The sequence below is a fragment of the Podarcis pityusensis genome (genome assembly GCF_964106645.2).
Source record: "Podarcis pityusensis genome assembly, chromosome: 2".
Taxonomy (NCBI): Eukaryota; Metazoa; Chordata; class Lepidosauria; order Squamata; family Lacertidae; genus Podarcis; species Podarcis pityusensis.
In genome coordinates this window covers 37,168,406-37,193,451 of record NC_138029.1, presented here as the reverse complement: position 1 = coordinate 37,193,451, position 25,046 = coordinate 37,168,406, and the positions used below count along the sequence as shown (strand labels likewise).

At 42.6% G+C, this 25,046-nt stretch overlaps 1 protein-coding gene across 1 annotated transcript in view; it reads right to left on the bottom strand.

Moving 5' to 3' along the window:
- The window catches only part of MGAT5B (alpha-1,6-mannosylglycoprotein 6-beta-N-acetylglucosaminyltransferase B), a 176,955-nt gene that overhangs the window by 45,715 nt on the left and 106,194 nt on the right, over positions 1–25,046 (bottom strand). The window contains exons 6-9 of the mRNA XM_080993711.1: positions 24,146–24,316; positions 22,737–22,901; positions 21,736–21,905; positions 1,005–1,136 (exon numbers count right to left, since the gene is read on the bottom strand). Coding sequence (XP_080849837.1) covers positions 1,005–1,136; positions 21,736–21,905; positions 22,737–22,901; positions 24,146–24,316 — 638 coding nt within the window. The remainder of the gene's footprint in view (positions 1–1,004; positions 1,137–21,735; positions 21,906–22,736; positions 22,902–24,145; positions 24,317–25,046) is intronic.

Below are 25,046 nucleotides of genomic sequence, written 5' to 3'. Positions count from 1 at the left end.
TTCACCTGCCTGCCTCTTTCTCTCTCCTAGAGATGCTTGCAGAACACACCTCCAGAGTGCTGATATATTATTTATCCTTGCTCTCACTCACAGGTCCATAACCCCCCCAGGGTCTCTGTGTTCTCCATGGAAAGTGATACTATTATTATTTCATTTAAGAGAGTGGTATGAAGGATTGCTCTTTCACCTTTGCAAACACATCCCAGCATGTAACAACGGCAGCTGTGAAGCAGCATGGAAGCCATTCACTGGGCAATTTACCAGCTCTCTGAGACATGGAGATAAACTGGGCCAAGGGAAACTTGTGTTGTGGAAATTTACTTTTGGAAACTTGAAGGATAAGGAAAGGCTAAAAGTTCAAGAGAATTCCAGGTTCAATTCTATTCAGTCTCTGGAATAATCGTGTGCGGTTAAATTCTCGGAAAATAATAGTGCAATGCATTTTGATCTTTTGAAATGGCAGACAAAAAACCAGCTCTTAAGAAGAAACCCATTTAAATAAAATCATCATCATGTAAAGCAAAAGTTTGTTAAGTCCTAAATACAGCTGTGGTTTCAAAAGAATAGAGAAGAATGGAAACAATATCAAAAAGGGCACCAATGGAGAGGTCCTTCGTAACTTTATTTTTCAGTTTTTAAAATACATATAACAATCAATCTCCTTATACCCCACCACCAAGAAATATAATATATACAATGTAAATAACCGTCAAACATTTAGTTTGTAAATAGTTTAGACTTGATTTTAGCCAAGAGAGGTATTGAGAAAAATTATTACTTTAGGGCTGACATACATCCGGATTTCAAAGGCGAAAGTGACATCTGTGGGAATTTCCAAAAATAAAAAAAACACATAATTTTTGACAGTTTTGTAAAAAAAGAAAGAAAGCTCAACTACTTTTGGGAGGTCCTTGTTTTTACTTTTTGAAATATGGCAACCCTAGCTACTTGCTTATAAAAAAGATACAAGAGGTGGACATAAAAGCCCACCAAGTTCTTCTTACCTGTATTTCTTAAAGGAGAGGCCCATGTGCTGCTTCATCTGCTGTAGCCCATGGTAGTCTGTGTAAATGAGGTCAAAGGGCAAAGGGACTGTCAAGGGACAATTACCCCGGCCAGGAGGCACTCCTAAGTTACTGGAAAGAGCAAGAAAGAGAGGTGAAAAGGGAGGGAAGGGCGTCAATATAGCAGAGGTGGGGAAGAGGACAAATGTGGCCCTCCACCCTTTCTTTCTGGCCCTTGAGAATCTCCCCAAACCATATCCCTCTTCCCCAGCCATACCATCTCTCCCCAGATAGAATTTACATTCACTGAGTCCAAAAACATCTCTGGAGGGTCACAGGTTCACCATCTCTGGTGCAGAGGACCTACAGAGGGGCTAGTGAAACTCTAAGATGACTATAAATTTATATGGGCCTAGCATCATGGGCCCAGCCTTCTCTAGCACAGGCCTCTCATGATGAATGTTGAGAGAGTGCTCTACCTAAAGATGCCTACCTTTCCCTGGGGACGCTTCCCATACTCTCAGATAAATGCTTATAGCAGCCAGCAGGAAAAAAGGGAAGGTACTGCTGTGTGGATGAGCACTCAGTTACAATTTCAGTGGGTCATGCAAGTCACCTCAGCTTCTGAAGGTAGTTCTTAGTGGTTGTAGTTGCAGCTCCAGGTTGGCCACAGATGGCCACAGCACAAAGCATGTGGGCTGCAGTTTCAAAAGCTGGTAGACTTGAGGAATCACTGTGGCTGCAGGAACGGATTGGAGGGGGGAGTCGCAAAGGTGCCTCACAAGGCTTGGAGATTGAAGGACCCATCAGTCCCCACTTTTCACTGCTTCCTGCCATTGGCTTTTCCTCCTCCTTGTTTCATACCATTTCCCCCACCTTACTCTCTTGCCTTGCATCACTACCTGCTCCTTCTTGCTCATCCTGAAACACCTTACAGTGGTACCTTGGGTTACAGACGCTTCAGGTTACAGACGCTTCAGGTTACAGACTCCGCTAACTCAGAAATAGTACCTTGGGTTAAGAACTTTGCTTCAGGATGAGAACAGAAATTGTGCTCTGGTGGCACGACGGCAGTGGGAGGCCCCATTAGCTAAAGTGGTGCTTCAGGTTAAGAGCAGTTTCAGGTTAAGTATGGACCTCCACAACGAATTAAGTTCTTAACCCGAGGTACCACTGTATTAGCACCTCCAACCTTGGCAAGGCTCACCTCTTTGCTCTGCCTCTTTTCTTCAGCTGCATGCACACCATACATTTAAAGTCCATGGCTCCCCCCCCCCCCAATAACCCTGGGAAATGTAGTTTACCTCTCACCGAGCTGTAATTATGCTTCATTTTTAAAAATTATTTTGTTACAGTTTTTCCTGTTCTGTATTGTATTTTGGTGTGTGTGTGTGTGTGTTGGCTTTGTGAGCTGCCCATGGAACTCTTTGTTATGGGGTAGCTTATGTAACAAACGAAAACAAGCGGATACGTCGGAAGGCCTCACATCTGGCATTAGCTGAGGGACATGCAGTCAAGCGTTCCACCAGCGCAAACCATTCTGCTGATACTAAGAAACACTTAGAAGAAACTAATGAAGGACCATGCTACATTCCAAGCAAGGAAAAACAAGGATTTTCAATTTAAGGTGATTTAGCTGGGGATAAGTATGTGAAGCTGCTTCATTGCTCTTGTCAAAAAGAATATAAGCTTCAGAGCCATGTAGAACAGAAAAAAAGCTGGCAGTGGCTAGGATGGGCTGTGGTTTTATCACTTGTAATTTAAGTTCACTTTTATGGGCAATTTTACGCTAAGTGGCTGGCCGGGAAGATGACATGAATAGAAAGTCTCTTGTGCCTGACAGCCACCTTAAAAAAAACCACACCACATAAATAAAGTGAAGCAATGCAGAAGGGCTCAGCAGCCCATTATGGAGTAGCAGGTCAGCTTGCTAGAGATTTTCTGGCACTTTGTGAGCATCTCAGCAGTAAAGAATTAAAGTGCAAAATCAAAGAGGAAAGGGAGATTTTGTGGATTCTTAGAATATGGACATCAGCTTAGAGCAGCTTTTAACACATTTGAGGGGAGAGGGGAGAGTTCTGCATTTGCATATGGAGGCTGACTATTTCCACTTGCCTTATCCCATCCTTCAGCCCTAGACACCCCCATAATGAAGCTGCCCCAAAGAAGAACTAGCCAATGGAAAAGAGGACAATTTCACTTGCCTCTGTGGCTCCCAACATGACCATTCGGCCTTTGGTAAGAGGAAGCTGTCCCTTTATAAAGAAAGAAAACGATGATACCCTCTTGATATTGGATTTTTAAAGGGTGTGCACTATCCGAAGGGTAGTTCAGTGTGGCAGTACAACGTAGCAGCCATTTTATCTATCATAGATGGGAAAACTCAATGTTCAAAAAAAGAGGAATATGCAGATGACAAGGAATACATGTGACTATTGACTTGGTCAGCAGGAATACAGGAGAAAGGCACACTGGTGAAGGTTGTTCTCGTGGTGGTGTTTTCATTTGTTTATTTGAATTTTGAAGGATCATAGTGTTCCCTTTGAACTGGTACAATAGGCCTTCAGGGAATTTTAAAATAAAGACTCATCAGCTGAATGCTTTCTCATAACTTCATTGAATTACCCACAACAGCTGCTACCAGATCAGCCAGGAAGAAAGTGAGCTATGCCCGGGGGTGGGGCGGCGAGTGGTTACACATCTCCACATCAGAAGCAAGGAGTCAAGATGGGCCTCTTCTTTCCTTGAAATTTAAAATGCTTCATTTGCCCACCTGAAAAGCCTAGTTCACTTGGTTCACTGTAAGACAGTCCCAGGGGGGCTGACCCCCAGTCAGTCAGCTTGGGAAATCAGTAGGATGGGCTGCATACTGAATAGGACAACAGGGCTATAGCAGGATGGACAAATCAGTTGTGGGGCAGAAGCAGAGGGTCAGAAACATAGGAAGCTGTCTTATACGGAATCATTGTTGCTCCACCTAGTTCAGTATTGTCAACCCTGGTTGGCGCTTCAGGGTTCCTGATAGGGGTCTCTCTCAGTGATACATGGAGATGCAGAGATGTAGCCAAGGACCTTCTGCATGCAAAACAGATGCTCTGCCATTGAGCTACAGTGCTTCCCCCAAAGTACAAAAGACTTCCCTCCAAGATCTTCTACAGGTAACCTCTCCAGTCGTTGTATGTAAAAGTTAACTACTTCTGCCCTTATGGACACACAGGGAACTTACTTAGGTATGTAGGAATCTGTATAATACCCTGTCAGACCATTGCTCCATCTTGCTCAGTACTGTCTGCACTGAACAGCAGCAGTTCTCCTTGGTTTTAGACAGGAGTCTTTCCCTGCCCAACGTGGAGATGCTGGGAACTGAATCAGGGTGAATCTGAGTGAAAAGCAGACACTCTACTACTGAGCTATGGGCATTCCCCAAGGATTGTCTATTGACTCAGTCAACAAACCTGAGGTCATTTGACTTTGGATGGAGTTAGCACAGGGAAGCAGCAAGCTGAGTTGGGTGTGTGAATCTCTAAGGCTGGTTGCATAAAACTGACAGCAGGGTCTCCTCACAGACATGAATGTCATTTATACATTTTACAGGCACCGAGTTCTACTGCCTGCAAATAGTACACTTTTGTTACAAAGTTTTCCCATTCAGTCTTTTTTCTCTGAGGAAAAAAAGCCCTATTGGGCCACAGTAGATACAATTCAAGATTACACAGCGGAGGGTGGGAAGGTTAGCACTGTCAAGGAGAAGTGCAATAACATTTATCTCTGTGTTTCCAGGAGCACAAGGGTAATTGGCCAGCAGCTCCATGACCTACTAGGCAACGAAATCTCAGCCACTGAGGGTTTTGCAAGACACAGTGGACAGCTAAAAGTGGGAATCACAGAAGGTTGGCTGAGTTGCATTTCATCTTCTCAACGTTGAAGAAAAGCAACAATCTTATTGTGGCGTTTGCCCTCCTAAGTGTGTGACATCATACTGGGTTCATAAGGAAAGGGTTAACAAATTGTAAAACGATTAACCAATAGGAACCCAAGGGGTGGAGTTAGAGTTAGACCTAGAGTTGTTAAGAAGTCAGCTTGGAGTTAGAGAAGGGAGAGGGAGGTTAAGTCTGTGGGTTGGGCTAGTTTGATCTGAGAGAATCTCTTAAGAGGAGTCAGTTCAACAGTTGGGATAATCAGTTAGAAGGTATTAGGAAGGTATAGGCTAGTAAAGAAACTAAGGTTAAGAAACTAACAAGAAAAATTATCTAAAACCATAAACTTGTTACTGCTTATAAAATAAACTTGTTTATTCGGTTTAATGTTAACAACTGTCTGGACTCAGTGTGTACCCAGAGAAATGGGTTGGTGGCAGCGGGGAAGTGATCACAGTGGTAGCACAGGGATCAATAGACCATCAAACGTCCGAGGACCCTGTGTGATCGCCACACTTATACCTGCCTCAACACAAGGAAGTTGTGTTGTGCAGTCAGTGGAATGGATGCTAGCATGTGTTATGGGATGAGGAAAATGAGAGTGAAATTCATTGTCAGCTTTGTGGTAAATTTGCCCCAATTTCTTATTTATTCCAGCACCTGAAACTTGGTATGGTACTGTGGATATGAGTATGTGATAATTCTTCCTGAATTTGGGTCATGAGCTTGTTAGGTAAAGGACCCCTGGATGGTTCAGTCCAGTCAAAGGCGACTATGGGGTGCAGTGCTCATCTCACTTTCAGGCAGAGGGAGCTGGTGTTTGTGCACAGACAGCTTTCCGGGTCATGTGGCCAGCATAACTAAACTGCTTCTGGTGCAATGGAACACTGTAATGGAAGCCAGAGCACACAGGAATGCCATTTACCTTCCTGCTATAGTGGTACCTATTTATCTGCTTGTGCTGGTGTGCTTTTGAACTGCTAGGTTGGGACAGAACAACGGGAGCTTAACCTGTCATGAGTATTCAAACTGCCGACCTTCTGATCGGGAAGCCCAAGAGGCTCAGTGGTTTAGACCACAGCTTCACTTGCTCCCTTGTTAGGTAGCATTTGGCAAATCACCATCCCTCATATCATTAGTTTATTTCCTTCCAAACATGACAGATATGGCTACCATCTTGATGGCAACAGGTGTATCCTGCCTTCAAACTGATCTCCCTCCCTTGCTTTCTGCTGCACACACAGTCAAACGCATACACAGGAATGAGTGGGAATGTACACAAGAGAAAACATAGAATAATAGGCCTTTATGAATGTTGTGCACCATAATGAACTGTTGACTTCAATTACAGAAAAGACACACAAAGGAGCAAGAAAAATTATGAGCAGCTTCTTTTCTCCTTAATAAAATGTGATTCTCATTGTGACCTACTTTACAAGCTTACTGTGAGAATGAATCAGCTGAAACTTGTAAAGGACTTTGCAAATTGAAAGTACTATAATAGGGGAGTTAATGGGATGCCCTACTGATTTTTTGGACCACAAACTCCCATCAGCCACAGCCAGCATGACCAATGAGCAGGAATGATGGGAGTTGTAGTCTAATAACAACTGAAAAGCACCACACTGGCTGCTCTTGTACTAGATGAATGGGTTTATGATAGCCTGATTGTAAAATGGGTGTTCATTTGAAAATTAATCTGCTTTCCAGATTTTAATTGGCCCAGTGTCATAGTTTGTGTGGCAGAATTCACACAAATATTATGCGCTTCCATTTATATCACACAAATTACTCAAGAAAAATAAAGGTACAGGCTTGAGATAGATCTTCTGTAACCTAATGGTGAACACCAATTATAGTCTGCCATCATTAGGTATAATTTTTCATAAAACCAAAGCCCAAGCTCATCAGCCAGTGCAAAAATGTATACCAGTTCTATGTATATATTGAACTGGGAAATCTAGCCCTGTGGCTCTTCCTGAGAAGGAAAAATTGCACTAAATTGCCAAGCAAGCTAGCTAGTGCAATGGGACTTCCCCCTTTACCCATGCTCACCCCAATCCACTCTGGAAGGGCAGAAGAACCCCTAGAACAATGCAAATGGGGAGGAGAGGGGGATGGTTCCACCTGGTAAGCAGGAATGCTTGCACTGACAGAATGATCAGTAGAGAGGGTTGTTGGATTCTTCCTTCTGAATTCACTATCAGTCTCCATTTATCTTTCACTTTAGCTAATATGTTTTAACTTGAGCCCTGATCTCAATTCAGCCTGCACCTTCAAGTTCCTTTTCTACAATTCCTCCTTATTTAAACATTCTCTATTCAAGCTTTCATCATCTGCCAGTTAAGTCAACTAATTTTCTACTAAACCCAATTTCACTCATGGTTGGAGTGAAATCTTGGTAATTTTTCCTCATGCCATGTACTATTAATGGCGCTTGAAATTATGCAAATAAAATTGAACATAAATGCTTTCTTCGCTGAAAGCTTAACAGATTTGTTTTTTTGGGGGGAATGATCTTTGCATCCAGGGCCAGTCGCTTCTGAAAACTTAATCTTAAAAGAAGAAGAAGAAGAGGAATTGACTAGTGAAATCTGCTTTTGATTGAATTCCCATGAATCCCCTTTTGCTGCCGACACTACAAACCTCTTATGAGGATATCATTAATTAAGATTGCTCTGGAAAGCAGTATAACAAAGCAGACGAGCAGACAAGAGTCTGCAAAATGAGACCAGCTTGCGTTTATTAAATAAGAAATAACATGAGTGATGGCTGACATTGTTTCCTCTTTAATTAAGCCAGTTAAAGGCATCATGTTCACCTATACAGGAAAGCTTTGCTGGGTTGTTTTTGGACATCTGTCTTGAACAGCTGCACGTATCCCAGAATAAATCTGCAGCAGGCTTTTCTCCTGCTATTTCTCCCTTACAGGTAATTTAATCAACCTAGGGAGACATTTTGAAGCTGATACGATGGATTCAGATTACAGTGGGCTATCTTCACATCCCATTGACCTATTTTCAAATTAACCTGGGTTTTACTTCCGTTATTGCTCCCCAAGTTGAGACATCCAGCACAAAATTGATCTCAACAAACCTCTGCTTCCTTACAGAGGACAGGACCAATATACTAACGTCAGCATTAATTGCATTCCTGCTGCTAGCCCTTCTTAACTGAAAATCAATGGCAACAGTGGACGGTTCGGCAAGAAAGGACATCATAGAGTGCCTGTTTGTTTGTTTTTAATTGGGGCAAGTCTTAGTTTTCCCATGATAGTTGGGGCACATCTCCCAATTTCATATCCTCTAGCTTTCTGTTTTTTCCTCCATTGTTTTTTCCTTAATCATACTGATTTATTCTTAGAGGCCATCCATCACTGTTTACTATATTCCTCATGGCTTTCTGGGTTTCCTAAGGGATGGGCAGTGCAACCCTAAACACTGACAAGAGAGAGTGGAAGTGCAAGTCCATGACATCTCCTCCCTACTTTTTTTTTTTTGGGGGGGAGCTAGTCCCTACAGAGAAAAATTGCATGAACTGGCCATTGGTGCAGAACATCTTCATACATCTGTGTGGTGGGCGAGATGAGGATGCGGTTGCTCCTCCACCCAGCAAAGAGGGCAGTTACAAAAAGTCTGGTCAGAACTAGAGTTATATTTATCATTTGTTCCTGTGAAGTGCAGAAGTGGCCACACCATCCATTGGGATTGCTCACCTGAGTAATGGGAGAAGAATTATACTGATTGAGCAGGTCATGGTGGTTCGTATGTCAATTGCAATGAAGTCTGCAGATTTAAGGGGATCTATCATCCCTGGGAAGCATGTTTTAAAAAAGCTTGACACTTTGTGCAATCTAGCATATTCCGAAATTGCTGTCTGTGAACCTTGGAGATAAGTCATTTCCGGCAAAGATGGATAATGTTACTGCATCCCAAGTGTAGAATGAAATCCACCAGAGAAGGGGTGGGGGTGGGAAGCGAAAGCAGTTCTTCAGTGCGACAGTGGAATTTTAATCAAAGAGCTTCCACCTCAACTGCCTTCAGTGCATGCTTGATTCACTCCAATGTCTGCTTGGCTACCGTGCTTCTACTCCCCCCGGTGTGGACCCATTTAGGCTGTGCACAGGTGTCAAGTGATGACTAATGACAGAACAGGATGCTCTCTGCATACAAGCGCACACAACTGCCTATTTTAAATACAAGGCAATTATATAATGAGGATCTTTACAGGTAGTCTCTCCGCCCCCCCCCAAAACACATTTCAAAGCACCCAGTTAAGAAGTCTTCATTTGGAACAAACATATTTCATGAAAAAGGAAAAATTAACAGCTCGTTGATATCTCCTTGTTTATGCACCTTCTTTTCTGAGAGAATCAAACCCCAAAGGGCAAAAGACCTTCCCTTTCAGAATTTACAATGGCATAAAGCTATTTATCTGCGTCCCTCATGCAAAAGCAGTCAATAAATCTAATCAGCTATGTGTTTCTGAGAAAAAGAGTTGTCTCTTTAATTAAAGGTAACAGGTTTTATAAGTGTTTTAACTGGCAATGCATGGATTTAAGCAGGCGTCTTTACATTTTGGAAATATACCACAGATCCTGTTACCATGGGTTCCGAACAATAGACAGCTGTCCCTACCAGGGGGAGAAACAGGAGGAACCTGCTATATATAGATGAAAGACTCTTGCAAGCTACTGCAGGGCCCTTTTATGGGAAACAACACTACCAATTGTTCACATCTAGGGTTAAACTAGATGTGACCATGGCAGATAACTTGCTCTTTTCCGATGTCTCCCTCATTCACCTATAAGGTGGCCAAGTGGACAGGATCCTTCCTTAACAGAAAATGAACACATAAAAGACGGGTGCTGATCATTTCCTTTTCCTTTCCTCCCATCTCCTCCCCTCAAAACTTTACTCCAGGCAATTTACTCCCTTTCCAGCTCATGCCTGATATCTGAGATGGGAAGGGAGGGAAGGACCGAGGTGTGGTGAAGTGGGGGCTGGTTCAATGGCCTTCTCCCACATGCTCCTTGACACACCATTTTACACTTGAACAGGGCAGACGCGTTAATGACAGCCCTGCCACTTCTAATATGAGTCCTTGGGGCAAGCTATAATTGATACTAAATGTGCCTTTGAATCCTGTGCTTGATTTTGTCCTTCTCTGATTCTTTTAGTAAAAGCAGCCATGGTGGCTGATTCAGCCACTAATATTCAGGGATTAAGACCCCCCCCCCCTTGCAGAAAGCACTGCTAGTGGGGAGGAGGGAGTATTTTCAGCAAGGGAAATGGCAAGTGGAAAGGGTTAATCTTCCTTCTGCCCTGTGTCAAAGCTCCGACCAAGAATGAGCCCTCCACAACTGCTCTTAACCTTTGTTTGATTGGTTTTTAAAGAGGAGAATCTCAATCACAGGATTCAAAGAAATGTTTAAAATCATGTCTAACGTGATTTTAGTGCAACAGAACAGCTGTTCAGCACCAACAGTTTTTGGACAGCTCCTCAGCTTGTCAGAGAGCGATGTTTTTCCAAGCCTTCAAAAACCTGATTGAGATGCTCCTCTCTAGAAGAAGAAGAAGAAGAAGAAGAAGAAGAAGAAGAAGAAGAAGAAGAAAAAGAAGAAGAGTTTGGATTTGATATCCCGCCTTTCACTCCCTTTAAGGAGTCTCAAAGCGGCTAACATTCTCCTTTCCCTTCCTACCCCACAACAAACACTCTGTGAGGTGAGTGAGGCTGAGAGACTTCAGAGAAGTGTGTCTAGCCCAAGGTCACCCAGCAGCTGCATGTGGAGGCGCGGAGACGCAAACCCGGTTCCCCAGATTACGAGACTACTGCTCTTAACCACTACACCACACTGGTAGATTTTTCTCTCTCTATCCCTCCACACTGCTTGATGTGACCTAATTATCTGCCTCAGGGGTGTGTATACCATCAGAAGAAGAAGAGGAGTTTGGATTTGATATCCTGCTTTATCACTACCCTAAGGAGTCTCAAAGCGGCTAACAATCTCATTTCCCTTCCTCCCCCACAACAAACACTCTGTGAGGTGAGTGAGGCTGAGAGACTTCAAAGAAGTGTGACTAGCTGAAAGGTCACCCAGCAGCTGCATGTGGAGGAGCAGGGAAGCGAACCTGGTTTACCAGATTACGAGTCCACCGCTCTTAACCACTTCACCACACTGGCTCTCAACTTAAAGACACCCCCCTTCCCCACATGAGAGTATGCTTGTGCAAAACTGAAGGAGAAAGCGACTCACTCATCTGGGGACAGGGGAGAAGATGCTGCCTCCCCCTGCATCAAACTGCAGGCTTGAGCAAACTGTACCCATAAATCCTCATACCATTCTGAAGGAAGGCAACATTGCTAGGGCTAAATCCTGTTTTGCCTCTTTTTTCCATTTCTTTCACAAATGTTTTACCAAGCAAAGGAGAAAAGGCGAGAGGGAATCTTTGAGCTGCCAGTCTGTCTTTGCAGCACCTTTTAAAAGTTCATCAAAATGTATACACTACTTGTAAGAAGAAACCTTCAAATTGGTTTACAAAAAAACAAACAAACCAAGAAATTTATAAATAAAAATAATTGAGAAAGTTATTTAAAACATTCAAAAATAGTTTAAAACAACAATATATCTGAGCAAGCTCATAGCGACCAGCATGCATATTTATCCTGAGCTTCTCATACCTTAGTTTCATTTATTAAATTTGTACATTGTTTCCTACTTAAAACATTCCGAGGCAATTTACCCTAGGCAGGCATTTCAAACCATCCGGGTCCAAGAGCTAATACTATTAAATCTGAACAATAAATGCTTCCACAAAACTGAGGATAGAGACTAGAGTCAAAAACCTAAGGGTACCATCACAGACTCATTGGACTGCAATGGCAGGAAGGGACCAGCATTTCAGCTCATCTTATACCTCCTGTGGCAGAGGAATACAGCCTATGATCATCCAAATTTTACTCTGTCACCAGCAAAGAACAAAGGAATTGCAGCATACTGCGCTCAAGGGGCTCAATGGCAGGAAATCTGTTTCATAAAGCAAACACAAGCAGTTTAAAAACATTCAGCAGAAAGGAATGAAACAAGGACAATGGACTATGTACCATTTAAGGCTAAGCCTTGGAGCCTGAGCAAGCGATAACTTATATTTGAGCACAGCAGTTTCTATTTTCTGTCTGGGCTATAGTGTTTTATTTTCTATGTAGCATTTATTTCTGCTATACATTTTTAAAAGCAAAAATAAAAAAGGGGGGCACGGTTTATGCCTTTGTGCATTCTTCGGTAGCACAAATGAACCCAAGATTCCTGTTTAATAACCTAAAAAAACAATGGGATAATTCACAAGCACAACCCTCCAAAAAATAAAAATATATATAGCAGTACCTGGCATGCTGACATGGAGAAAACATGCAGGTGAGTCACAGGTCTAGTCAGCAATAAATCCCAGGATTATGGTAGCAAGCAATAATATTCTGGCTCATATGCTGGTGAAAACCAACCTGGGTCATACCCAGATTCCTCCAGGTAGTGACACAAAGGAACATAGGCAGCCAACTGTAAATCACACTCCAATGATATACAAAGAATACAGTGCATCTTGTCCTCCCCGCTCTATTGCACAAACACCTCACATTTTCTCAACCTCTTTCTTTCTCTGCCACTTACCAACTTAACAATTGATCAGCTCTATTACAAAGTGCAAAGCAAATGGATTTGTCTGTACATAATAAGCAGGCTAGAAGCAATTGCATTTAGAGGGAAATTTGAGGCCTGAGCATTTGCTGTTAATAAAGCTATGTAAATTTCCCCCATTAAGAAGCTGGCTATTAAAGATGGGGTTGGGGAGAGAAAGAGAGACTGGAATGTGGTCCCTTGATAATATCTCCATTAAAAGAAATCAGGTATAATTATACCATCAACAGATCTTGGGGTCTTATATCTTTCTGGAAAATGCACCGCTTTTCATCTGTGCCTATGGGGAAGTCTTAATTTATCGAGAGACACAACACTGACAGTAACAATAATATTCTACTCTCTCTCTGTTTTGTCTTTTCTTCAAGTTACTTAAGACTCACTTACATCTGAAGTCCTCCCCCTCCCTCCCACTGGGCATAGGGCCTGCTACCCAGGGTGCCTGCAGATTGGGTTGCTGTGGGATCTGTCAATCATTGCTCTTCCACTGCAAGCAACATAGAGAATTGCAGCTGACCTCTCACACTTCGGAAGGTTCTAACATTTTTATGTGTGTGCATTCTGCTATGTTCTGTCCACAGCAGTGAGCATGACATGACAGCATGTGTGGGCATAAAAGAAAGCATTCACTCGAGCATGTCCATTTTGAAGTCCATTTATATCACTTTTTAAAATCTTTTTTTTCCACCAAAGTGCTTTTTAATATTTCAGCACTTCCGTGCAGTTAAAAACAAAATGAAAAAGAAACACACTTCTTTAAAAAAAATAAGTGGCATTGACTGAAAAGGCAGCATGATAGTTAAATTCAGTTTTAAAATTTGCTCTGTGGCAAAAAAAGAAAAGAAAGGCAAATGAAAAGACTGGTTTAAAAAATTCATGGCTAAAATGAAAGGTAATTGTATCAAGTTGTATAGCCTACCTTCAGATGGTAGGCAAACCTGTCCAATATTATCACTGCACACATCAAAACCATGGCTCTTTAACAGAGAGAAGAGTAGCACTACGGTGATCTACAGCTGTGGAAATTGAGCTTGGCACCACTGCGTAAACTCACGGCTCGGAGCCTGATCAGCAGCTCCAGTGGGTGGGTGGGTAGGAATCAGCAGGAGATGCGAGAGAGCATCAGTGGGCAATGTGTCAAGGCCCACTCTTGTTAAGCACCTTCCCTGTTTGAGTTAGTGTTCTGCCCTTTTCATATTTTAATGGGGTTTTTTTGTATACTGAGAAAAGGGAAAACAAAGGAGGTCTATGACCTGATGATAATGACACCACACAGGTTCCCTGTACAAAGCAAGCGACTAAAGCACAACTATTCCAAAGTATATGCTTTGTGTGTGGTATGACAAGGTTAAAGCACATAAAGCGTTTAAAAACCACATTGTCAGGAAAGCATTGTTAAATGTCTGGATAAGATACAAGGACTTACTCGAAAATAAAACCCCAAGGTGGTTGTCACCGATGGAAGCAAAGGCTCAGAAAAGGCTCAATATGGAGGCCAAATGGCCGAAATATTGGGAAATTTTGGAACAAGAAGGAGACAAATTGAAATTGCAGAGTTTTGAGAAATTAAAAGACAAAGTGCGAGACTGGCTTCATTATTACCAGATAATGGAGGCATATAATTTGGATAAGAAAATTGGCTTCCAGGTGGAAAAATCAAAATTGGAAACAGAACTGTTAGAACCCAAAACTAAGATTTTGTCAAAAATGTATAACTTGCTGTTGAAATGGAACACTCAGGATGAAACGGTGAAATCTGCTATGATTAAATGGGCACAAGATCTTGGACATAATATTATGTTTGCTGACTGGGAACAGTTGTGGACCACAGGTATGAAATTTATGGCATGTAATGCCCTAAGAGAGAATATTATGAAAATGATATACAGGTGGTACATGACACCAGTCAAGATAGCAAAAATCTACCATTTGCCCGATAATAAATGTTGGAAATGTAAAGAAAACGAAGGTACATTCTTTCACCTTTGGTGGACGTGCCCAAGGATTAAGGCTTTCTGGGAGATGATATATAATGAATTGAAAAAGGTATTTAAATATACCTTCTTGAAGAAACCAGAGGCCTTTCTCCTAGGCATAGTCGGCCAATTGGTGCCAAAGAAGGACAGAACTTTTTTTATGTATGCCACAACAGCAGCAAGAATTCTCATTGCAAAGTATTGGAAGACACAAGATCTACCCACCTTGGAAGAATGGCAGATGAAGGTGATGGACTATATGGAATTGGAAATGACTGGCAGAATCCGAGACCAGGGAGAAGAGTCAATGGGAGAAGATTGGAAAAAGTTTAAAGACTATCTACAGAAATATTGCAAAATTAATGAATGTTAGAATGATGTTGGATAGAAACTAAGTGCTCTTTAGCTGAAATGTTATAAGGGAATATGAAAAAATGGTTTATTAATGGGTAAAAATCTAAAATTACAATATTCTATGATTAATGATTAGGATATACAAAGAGGGGAGGGATTTGCTGAACTAACAACTGAACTGGAATACAAAAAGGGAGGTGTGAGGAGGTCCTGAAAACTAAGCAAATGAAGGCTAAGTAATGGAAGGAAGGAATTGTTTTTAACCATTTTTACTTTGTATTTTTTCTTTTTTCTTTTGTTTTGTTTTGTAATATTCTGAAAATCCTAATAAATATCTTATAAAAAAAAAACAAAGTATATGCTTTGTGTGAAATAGCCCTCACTCTCTGATCCACATTAAAGATTGAATGTTCTGCACAATAAAATATGAAGAAAGCCTCCTCACATTGGAATCCATAGAGACTACACACCTGAGCTATGCTTCTAGCCTCCTTAAGCCACAGAGATGCTGCTTGAAAGACTGTTTTCTAAGCCTTTCCACAACCATTCCCAACTAGAACCCAACTTTATGAAACTTGCAAGGCACAGGCACACACACATCCATATCTTTACATTCTATACAAATATAACAAAGGAAATGTAACATTTTCATCCATTTCTGTGCAAAATGGGCAATGATCACAAGAATTGCTTCCAGGATTGTGCCCGAAACAAAATTCTGACCTTGGAAAAATAGATTTAGGTATTACATTTCCTGCATTTTAAAATATCTTAAGCAGCATTGCTTCTCTTACATTCTTATGAAACATGTCAAGCCTGTTATCCAAACCTTGTTTATACAATCCCCTTTCTTCTCTGAATCTGCTACACTCATCACAGGTGTTGATGCCTGTGATTCCCTATAAGGATGGTCTGTCTTTTATCAGAAAAGATAAATGGTCCAGAGGGTTACCATTGTTTGCATTCTGCCCTTCCTCCATGGAATTCAGAGGGGCATACATGGAGATCATCACATTTTATCCTCACGAAAACTCTGCGAGGTGTGTTGCGCTTAGGGCTGTGTCATTTCCTCCTGTACTATATTCCTTTATTGTTTCAGAAGCTCCTTTTTGTGGTGCATTTCACTCTCTTCAATATAATTCCAACATAGAGAATTTCTATAATTAATTCTGGAATTGGAAGATATGTACTTAGCTGCACTTTTCAGTTCTTCTTGTTCCACTTTATCCTTTGCAATACAATGCATGCATGTGACTGTATATACATGATAAAATGATGCCCCCCAAAAGCCAGTGATCTTGATGTGATTTTTAATTCTCTTCCCCTGCAGTGTTATACTGAAGAGTTGGGGGTCCTCCTCTGCAGTGGTAAACGCCACACACAAAGAATCTGGCTACAACTTATTGTATTCTTAAATCAGATGGTGAGGATTTCAGAATGATCTCTAGTTAGGCTGGAAAAGTGTCATCCGGTGAGCTTCATGGCTAGGCAGGGATTTTAAAAAATGGCCCTAAATCCAACAAACTACCCAGGAAACCACATGACTCTAAATGAATTTCAATACTTGTCCTAACACTGTTACTTTGTTCGCACATGGGGAAAGGGAAACATGGGTTAGCATCCATACTGGTGACAGGAAAAACTCAGAGGGGAGAATGGGGTTGACTCTGGAACATGCATATGTGCCTATTGGATCACAGCTAGTAATTGGGCATAATGTTGGTGCTCTAATGTATGTGCCTTTGCTGTTTTTCACAAGCAGTGCACACGATGGCTTGTTTTGTGTGAATGATCCTGGTGCAGGTATATCCTGTATATTGTGGGAAGTGATTTAAAATTCAGAGCCTCAACGCCTTTCTTGCTTTGTGGGGAGAAAAACAAGCCATGGAAATAAAAAGCTTTCATCTGCCAGAAGTAATTAAAATGCCTCACTTTGAAAGTTTGGTGCTTTCTTGCATATGAGCCACTCATTTCTGTAGCATAATGAACCAAAGAAGCACAGACAAATACATACATCCTCTATAATTGCACAGGCCTCACACAAAAGAAGGACAGTCAAAGGTTTGCTGTGCACTTATTTTACTAAGTCTCAACAGACTGTGGCTTTTCTTGTTGACCCCTAGATGCATGGAATAGAACTGCATTGTTGTGACTGTGCTGAAGAACAACCTTTTCTAGCTCGCCCCAGTTGAAAGGAAGAATTCTTATGCTTAGATTAAAAGGGGGGATGTAGATTCTATGTGGGCACTTATCAAACCTCTCCTCTCATTTGAACCAGTTTCTGCTTTCCTTCTGCCAGTGTTACTAGAAATATTTGTTCAAGAGTGTTGGGGGTATGGGGCAGAGCACTTTGAAAGTGCAAAGCAGGGGCTTAAAGGGCACATGATCTTCTGTCACTCTAAAAGGAAAGCTACCGTTAACAGGAATATACAGACTCAGGGTTTGCCAACTCATTATTGTCCATTGACTGGCAGTGACTCTTCTGGGTTTCAGGCTGGATTCTTTCCCAACCCTACCTGGAGATTTCAGGGAATGAAGCTGGGACTTCACCAGATACACTATCACTGAGCAATGGTTCTTCCCTGAAATTCTGAGTGCAGTTGTTCCTTTAACAGTGTCAGGAGATCATGCTGAAAAGGCAGAGGTTCACTTTTCATTGTCTCCCAAACTTCCCACAACAAACGTGAGAAGCTATAAGAATTGTAGTTGTCATTTTCTATCTGACCGGTTTGCACATGCAAGCTATGAAGTTGCCATCATCAAACGAGGATTGTTCCATTTATTTATTAAATTTACCATATATCCCACCCGTCCTCCCAAAGGATGGTGGAGAAACTTCTGAGTTTCATCTGTAACTCTGCTTTGCATCTCCATTCCAGCGGGATTGAGTTTTTGTCCTCTACTGCACAACACACAACCAGCGACATCCATTTCCAACTGGGAACTCTCCACACTCAGCACAAAAGTTAGCAGCAAAGGAGTCTTGTCTGGACCCTAACTGATTCAGCTTGACACTTGCACTCTCTTTCCCGGGAGCTGCAAATTGCTGCTGATGTTACAACAATTCCTTTGCATGGTTTGCACCAGATAATCATGTACATTTCACCTCTTGGCTGTCAGGATGCATAAAACTGAGGCTAGCAAATTCACTAAGAAATGCAAGGGAAGTGTGTGTGTGTGTGTGTGTGTGTGTGTGTGATAAAACAGTGAAAAAACAGGCATCTAGTTTAAACTACAGGAGTCAAAGTGGGAGCCAGACGTTTAGTCTTCACATCATCACCAACTGAGATCAGGGCTCCTGTATTCTTCCAGGCAGACATAAGAAAGAAATGCATAAGGCCTGACAGCTGCGACTCTATGATATCTGCATTAAAGGGATGCTACAGTCAAGTTAGGTTTTTACATGCTCTGACCAAAATTGGTTGGGCAAATTAAAACAATTATGCAAATGTGTTTAAGCTGCAGTATTGAGATTGTGGTGAAAGTGGTGGGGTGAATTAAACAAAAGAATTAGCTTGAGTTTTGGAGAGTACACAACCTGTGTCCCTCCAGATGTGTCCCTCCGGATGTTGTTGTATCCCAACTCCCCAAACAGGCTTTGAGTGTAGCACAGTTCATCTCCTCAAATTCATGTTGAGAATGAGAACAGGGAAATGGGTCAGGTAGCCAAGAATGCACTTTTTGGGGGAGCAACCATGGAACCACAGAACAACACAGGATCAAATCACCATACCCAGAGCAAAGAGTTCCAGAAGCTACAATGTTCCTTTATTTGCCTATGGCCCTGCCTCAAGGTTCACTGGTGACAATAATTAAATACATAAATGGCCTTAAGTGCTACTAGGATTTTCTGAGTAATCTCTTCTGCTAAAGTCTTTGTTAGCTCCATAACCAGCTACCCTCCACCCTACTAACCGTTCTGTAGCTACAATATACAGCAAAAAGCTGAGATGATTTGCAGGGAATGCTCCACAAAGTGCTACAAAGCAATAAAAAATGTGCTGGTTTCACGGAATCGAAGGCCCTTCTCCTGCCCTTTAAAATGTTACAAAAGGAGACGCTTCATGGATTTGTGCTGTGTTACAAAACAGGAGCATGCTGCAGTAACTTAAAAGAGGAGCAGAGGAAATTATGCTTTTTCAGATCCTCTGCTGGTAGGAAACCACTTGCAACAGTAGAGTGTACTGTCTGTTAGCTATGTGATTGGAAGGGGAAATTGCTAGAGAATGGGAAGAGGATCCTCTACTGGTTACAAAGAGAGCTGATGGTGCAGGAGATCTAAGTGCCCAACAAACATCAGAAACCAGTGCTGGAATGCAGAGGCCAAATCTCCTACTGTTCTGAGATTAAGAAAGGGCTTGAACTGTGTGAAAGAGCAGCCACTGCACGTTTGCTAAACTGAAGCCCCAATATGAGCTTGGCATAGACACAGGGGTTTAATTGTGCCCTTTATGTCCCTTAATCCTCTTCCCCCTCTTAACAACCAAACATGTGTTCTTACATCATTACACTATGTATTTCCCCATTCCCAGCTCCACATTTCTGGCTGTGACCATAACAATGTCAGAATTAGGGGTGGGTGAGTCTGTCCATTTTGGTTTTTCTGTTTCTCTTTTTTTCTAGTTTTAAATTCAGTTTTCTACATTTCTACATCAGTCTGAAGGGTTTTTGTTTTTTTAAAAGTCCACATGAAAATTCATCCACCACTTACTGCAAATTTCTTCCAATGTTCACATTTTTACACACAATTTTGCCTAATATACACGTTTTGCAAACAATTTCTCCTAATGTAGTGCACTTTTGTATGCTATCCTCGCAAATATATGGCTCTTTTATGCAAAGTTTACTCTAATATATTCCTTTTTGGCACATATTATTTTTCTGGAGAACTGCATTGAAAATTCAGAGCAGTGTGAATTTGGATGTCTAGGGTAGCTTGGTTTGCTCATTGTTTCAGGCAGTGTATATTAGGGAAGTTCACCTTCAAATGCAAACTGAACCACATTTCCCCACCACCCCCTAGTCAGAACCTAAAACTGGGTACAAATACTTGAAATACTCTATCTGTGGCCAGAGAAATTGAGGCATAGTGGTGGGGGGGGGGTTGCATTTCACTGAGTTTCACCAGGAGAGGAGAAATGCTCCAAGGGGTTTAGGGGGCTGGAGATCACCGTGAACAGCTAAGGTGCCAACTCCCTGGAGCCCTGGGTGCCCGAACACGCACAAAATTCCCCATGAAGGGACTGGGCACCCACAAATTTCAATGCCAGGGCCATGCACGCCGCATGGCACTGACAGCCCCGGGCACCCATGGTCATGGGGCCACGTTTGCCCTCCTGATGAACAGTGGTAGTAGCACAGCCCTTCTTTCCTCTCTGTGGCCTTTCTGCTGTGGCAGCTACAAGTGGTGGTGGCAGCGACGGCAACTGTGTTGGCTGCGTGGCCCCTATCTTCAAAATATGGTGGAGAATGTTCAGCAGAAAAATGTGTAAAGTGGCATTATTTTTCAGATGTGTGTGCATATGTGAAAAAAGAGGAAAGTCTCAGAAATTTTCACAGAGAAATTCCTTCAGAGAAATTCCATCTCAGTATTAGTCATACCAGGCGTTCTAGTTGGGGGACAGGGAGCCATCTCTTGCAACATTCAACTGTGTTTCTTGTAACATTTACTGGGAAGCTAAACACTCATTTTAAAAATTGTATTTTTGCGACAGCTAGGGCTGATAAGGGAGCATGCCATTCTGACTGAATCAACGGCTGTTAAATACTAATCAGCCTATCCCTGCTGTGATGTTGTTTGCGCTTTCTTGTTCTTAACCCCCACCAGCAGCAATCCCCACTAGTTAGGCTAATTGCTTTCTGCAACTCAGTTTGAGCTGTAAGTAGGGCTGAGTTGGAATGAGGAGGGTAATATCCGCTCACACCTTCAGCACTGATGAGAAGTGCCCCACTATTGCAGCAAGATATATTTTTTGGGGGTGCTGCTGCTGCTGGAGGAGAGAATCACTGTGAAAGGGACAAACATGGCAGCCTATTAAGAAAGCATTGCCCCAAATAGGCTTCATTTGTCCTCACGTTTCTGATTGGCTAGGATCATTCATGAGGTTAGTCCAAGAACCATTGCCTCCTCATGCTAAGCAGGAATGCTGCGTTTTTACTTCCATTATGGAATAATTCTATGAAGGAGAAAGGGATCCCCAACTAAGGGGTAAAGTTGTGCAGCAGCAGCAGATTGTGAAAAACCAGAGACCAAAAACAAACATGAAAAGGCCAAACATTTTCAGTGACTTAGGGTCTGTTTTGCACCAAGGGCCCCACAAATTGTGACTTTTTGACTTTTGACCTCCACATTGAAATGGGTGGAATTTTGGCACAACCCTAGGTATAAGCAGGCAATAACTTTTCCCGTTTGGGGACCACATTCCCTTCTGAGAAAACTTCCAGGAGCAGAGGTACATGTCAGTAGGGCAAAAGGGGACAGAGCAATGAGTGTGAATTTACCTATGGACAGTAGGCTGGTTTCGACACCACAGATTTCTTTCCTCCATCCAGGCAAGCAAAGGGGATTATTAGAGCTCAAGGTGACAGTCTAGTCAGACAGAAACACTCAAGGAGGGTTTGAAGTATGGCCAGTGAGGGGCATGCCCGGGGGACAGAACATGCAGCCCCCAAGCCTGAGGTTCCCCACTGCTGTAATCTAAGCATTGTGATCACAATGAGTAAGCCCTAGTCCAAAGACATGTTTCAAAACAAATGTCACTGTTCAGCTTCTATTTCATCAACAAACCCACCTCTGGAGCTCCTTCAAAGAAACTGTGATTTTCAGGCTATGGCCCAGGATGAAGAGGACTGCCAAAATATCTGCCCATTGGACCATCTCCCCCAGGGGGCCTCCCTTTAAGACGCGAGGGCTGAAAACATCTCCTGATTCTTCTGTCAAGAAGCCAATGTGGATCAAAATCTAATGAGGGAGGGAGGGAGGGAGGGACAGAGCAAGATATCAGTGCTGGGTGTACAAGGGAGAAGCAAATATACAGAGCACATAGCAAGGTAAACTCTCAGGGTGAATCCAACTATTACAGCCCATCAGCACAAGGACGTCCATTTGTGCAACAAAACTTTCCCCATCTCCCCCTGCAATCTGAGGGGAATTGGGTTTCCTCTAACACTCCAGTACAGATTTGGGGAAGAGCAGGGAGGTCCCATTGTGGAAGTGGAGTCCTTATAATAATTTATAATAATAATTTATTATTTATACCCACCCCATCTAGCTGGGTTTCCCCAGCCACTCTGGGCGGCTCCCAACCAAATGTTAAAAACACAATACAGCATTAAACATTAAAAACTTCTCTAAGCAGGGCTGCCTTCAGATGTCTTTTAAAAGTAAGATAGTTGCTTATTTCCTTGACATCTGATGGGAGGGCGTTCTACAGGGCAGGCGCCACTACCGAGAAGGCCCTCTGCCTGGTTCCCTGTAACCTCATTTCTCACAGTGAGGGAACTGCCAGAAGGCCCTCGGCGCTGGACCTCAGTGTCTGGGCTGAATGATGGGGTGGAGATGCTCCTTCAGGTATACAGGATTGAGGCCATTTAGGGCCTTAAAGGTCAGCACCAACACTTTGAATTGTGCTCAGAAACATACTGGGAGCCAATGCAGGTCTCTCAGGACCAGTGTTATATGGTCTTTGTACTGATGGGACGCTTCAGCTGGATATGGCCCTCAGTCTTGCTGTGGCTCCACCATACCCACAAATAACAAGCTGGTTCACAAGCAGCAGATTTAATTTTGTACCTGTTTCTGATCTCTCTTTTTGTCTTCTAGCTTCTGCTCCAGTTTATGTGAAGCCCTCAGCCACTGCGTGGCCAAATGCCGAATCCTTTTCTTCATGAAGATCAAAGACTCTTTGCCACTGCCAATCAACTCCAGGAGGTAGGAGAGGTCTCTCTGAAAAGACGCCTAGGGAAACAACAACAGACTTTTCCTGTTAACACAAGGTCCAGGGTGACCCTTGCAATGGCTGTCTGAGCAAGGAGATCCTACGGTGCATGTAGGTTACATGGGCAAAGTATGTTTCCTTTCTCTTCTCCATTTGAACAGGGCTGAAGACAGAGCTGTAGCTAGGTGATCTTGCGCCCCTGGCAGAACCCTCCAGATTGCGCCCCCTACCCATGGGCAAATTAGTTCTTCTTTCCACCTCTCCTACAACCCCCTCTCCACCCATTCAATTCACCCTCTATTTAAAACCTTTTCTTATGGGGAAATAATCGATATTTTTATTTATAGATATATTTATGGACATATTTTAGCTGATTTTGCACCTCCCCCTCTCGCCTGCGCCCTGGTGGGGGCCCACCTCACCCCTCCTAGTTACGGCCCTGGATGAAGATGCCTCATGATTGGAGCGAACAAATTCAGACACCAAGGGGCAGCCAATATGTTCAGTGTCATCTTGAAAATTAACTGTGATATAGGGACAGCTAATTTGTTGATAAAAGTAAATCAGTTTTGATGTACAACTAAATGCTGTAGTGCAGAGTGCTTCTATTCGTAGTTCCATCCATCCACCCATAATTCTTCCCCAAGATACCCCACTCAATTTCCTCTCCCCTGTGCATGTTGGGGAAGGAAGAATTGATGGAAGAATTTCCAGGGTGGATAGAATGGGCTTATACACTGTTTTCATGGGGTACCATTTTGTTAGGTATACTTGTTGCTTGAAGAGTTGATAACAACCTTGTCCCCATACACACTCCCCACTTCCTGTCTATCAGGCAGATGGAAGAGACTCCTGGGACAAACTACTGCTGCCACTCAAGGATGTGAACACCCCACCCACTGGCACCAACACCTTACTGGGAGCAATATGGCAGGGAGGAAAGAGGGCAATGTTGTACCAGGTTACAGAGCAGACTGAGGGTTCATTACCCACACTCTCCTTACTTCTCCTCAACTCAGACAGGAGCACCCTAGCATGAGTGCGAGACCATGCTCCCACATAGTCTGTGACATAACCACCACTGGGCATGATCTTTCTCTCTTGCCCTTCCTACACTCAGCCAGGGACAGTAATCTTTTCTCTCACAGCTGCCTATTCCTGTTGTCTGAGAGCATCGAAACCAACTGTTTCAGACAAAAACAACCTTTGTCAAATAAGTGAGGATGTAACTTGACTGGCATGGTTCAAGGCCTACAAGCTTCACCTGCGCTCTGGGTGGTGGAATTGTGGAAGATGCAGCCGCTGTCTGATTTCGCCAAGACAGCACGGGGCAAAACCACTCGACTTCGCTGAGGTAGATGAGGAACGAGCACTCTGTGCCGTCCACACCGAAGAATGCATAGCAGGGGTCTGATGTCCACCTGGCTCTCATCCACTGAAAGGCAAAGGTAGGGGTATTGGTTAGGTGAGCCTTTACACAAAGATGTAACCAACAGTGGAGCTTCTGAATGCAACAAATGATATCAAGAGCTCATCAGATTAAGGCTTGGATTTACACTGAGAAGAGGCTAACATTTCTGGAGGCTGAGCTCATTTCTTTGGACTTTATCAAGGGATATGATGCATGAGTATTGGCAAATGATTGGCTTAACTGGAAGAAGTTGTTACAAAGGTATTTATATGGCAGACAGAGATCCTGTTAAAGGAAAGAAATCAAAAGGATGCAGTGAAAAGACAGACTTTCAGACTAGGGAGGTGTAGTCAACAAAACAGCTCCTGAACTTTTTATTTGATTTTTTTAAAAAAAATATTTATTAAAAACCACAGGTGGTTTACAGCATTAAAATACAAAAGGAGAACATTAAATACATAACAAACCAAACCTCCTGTTGCGGGAGCTAATTTTTTTCAATAGAAACTGTGAAAACAATTCTGAGTAAGTAAAGAATAGGAAATTCTGGTAAGATTTGCTGGTGGCACCAATCTAAGGGTCAAAATCATTGCTGAAAAGGATAAAGATCTGAAATATGCATATTTACTGATATATTTGTAGAGCATACGCTCATTAAAAAATACAGCAAGGCTGTATACATGTATGTGTAGGCTAATACACAATGGTATACCACACATTTTCTTCCCCTTATACTGTATATAAATAAAATGAC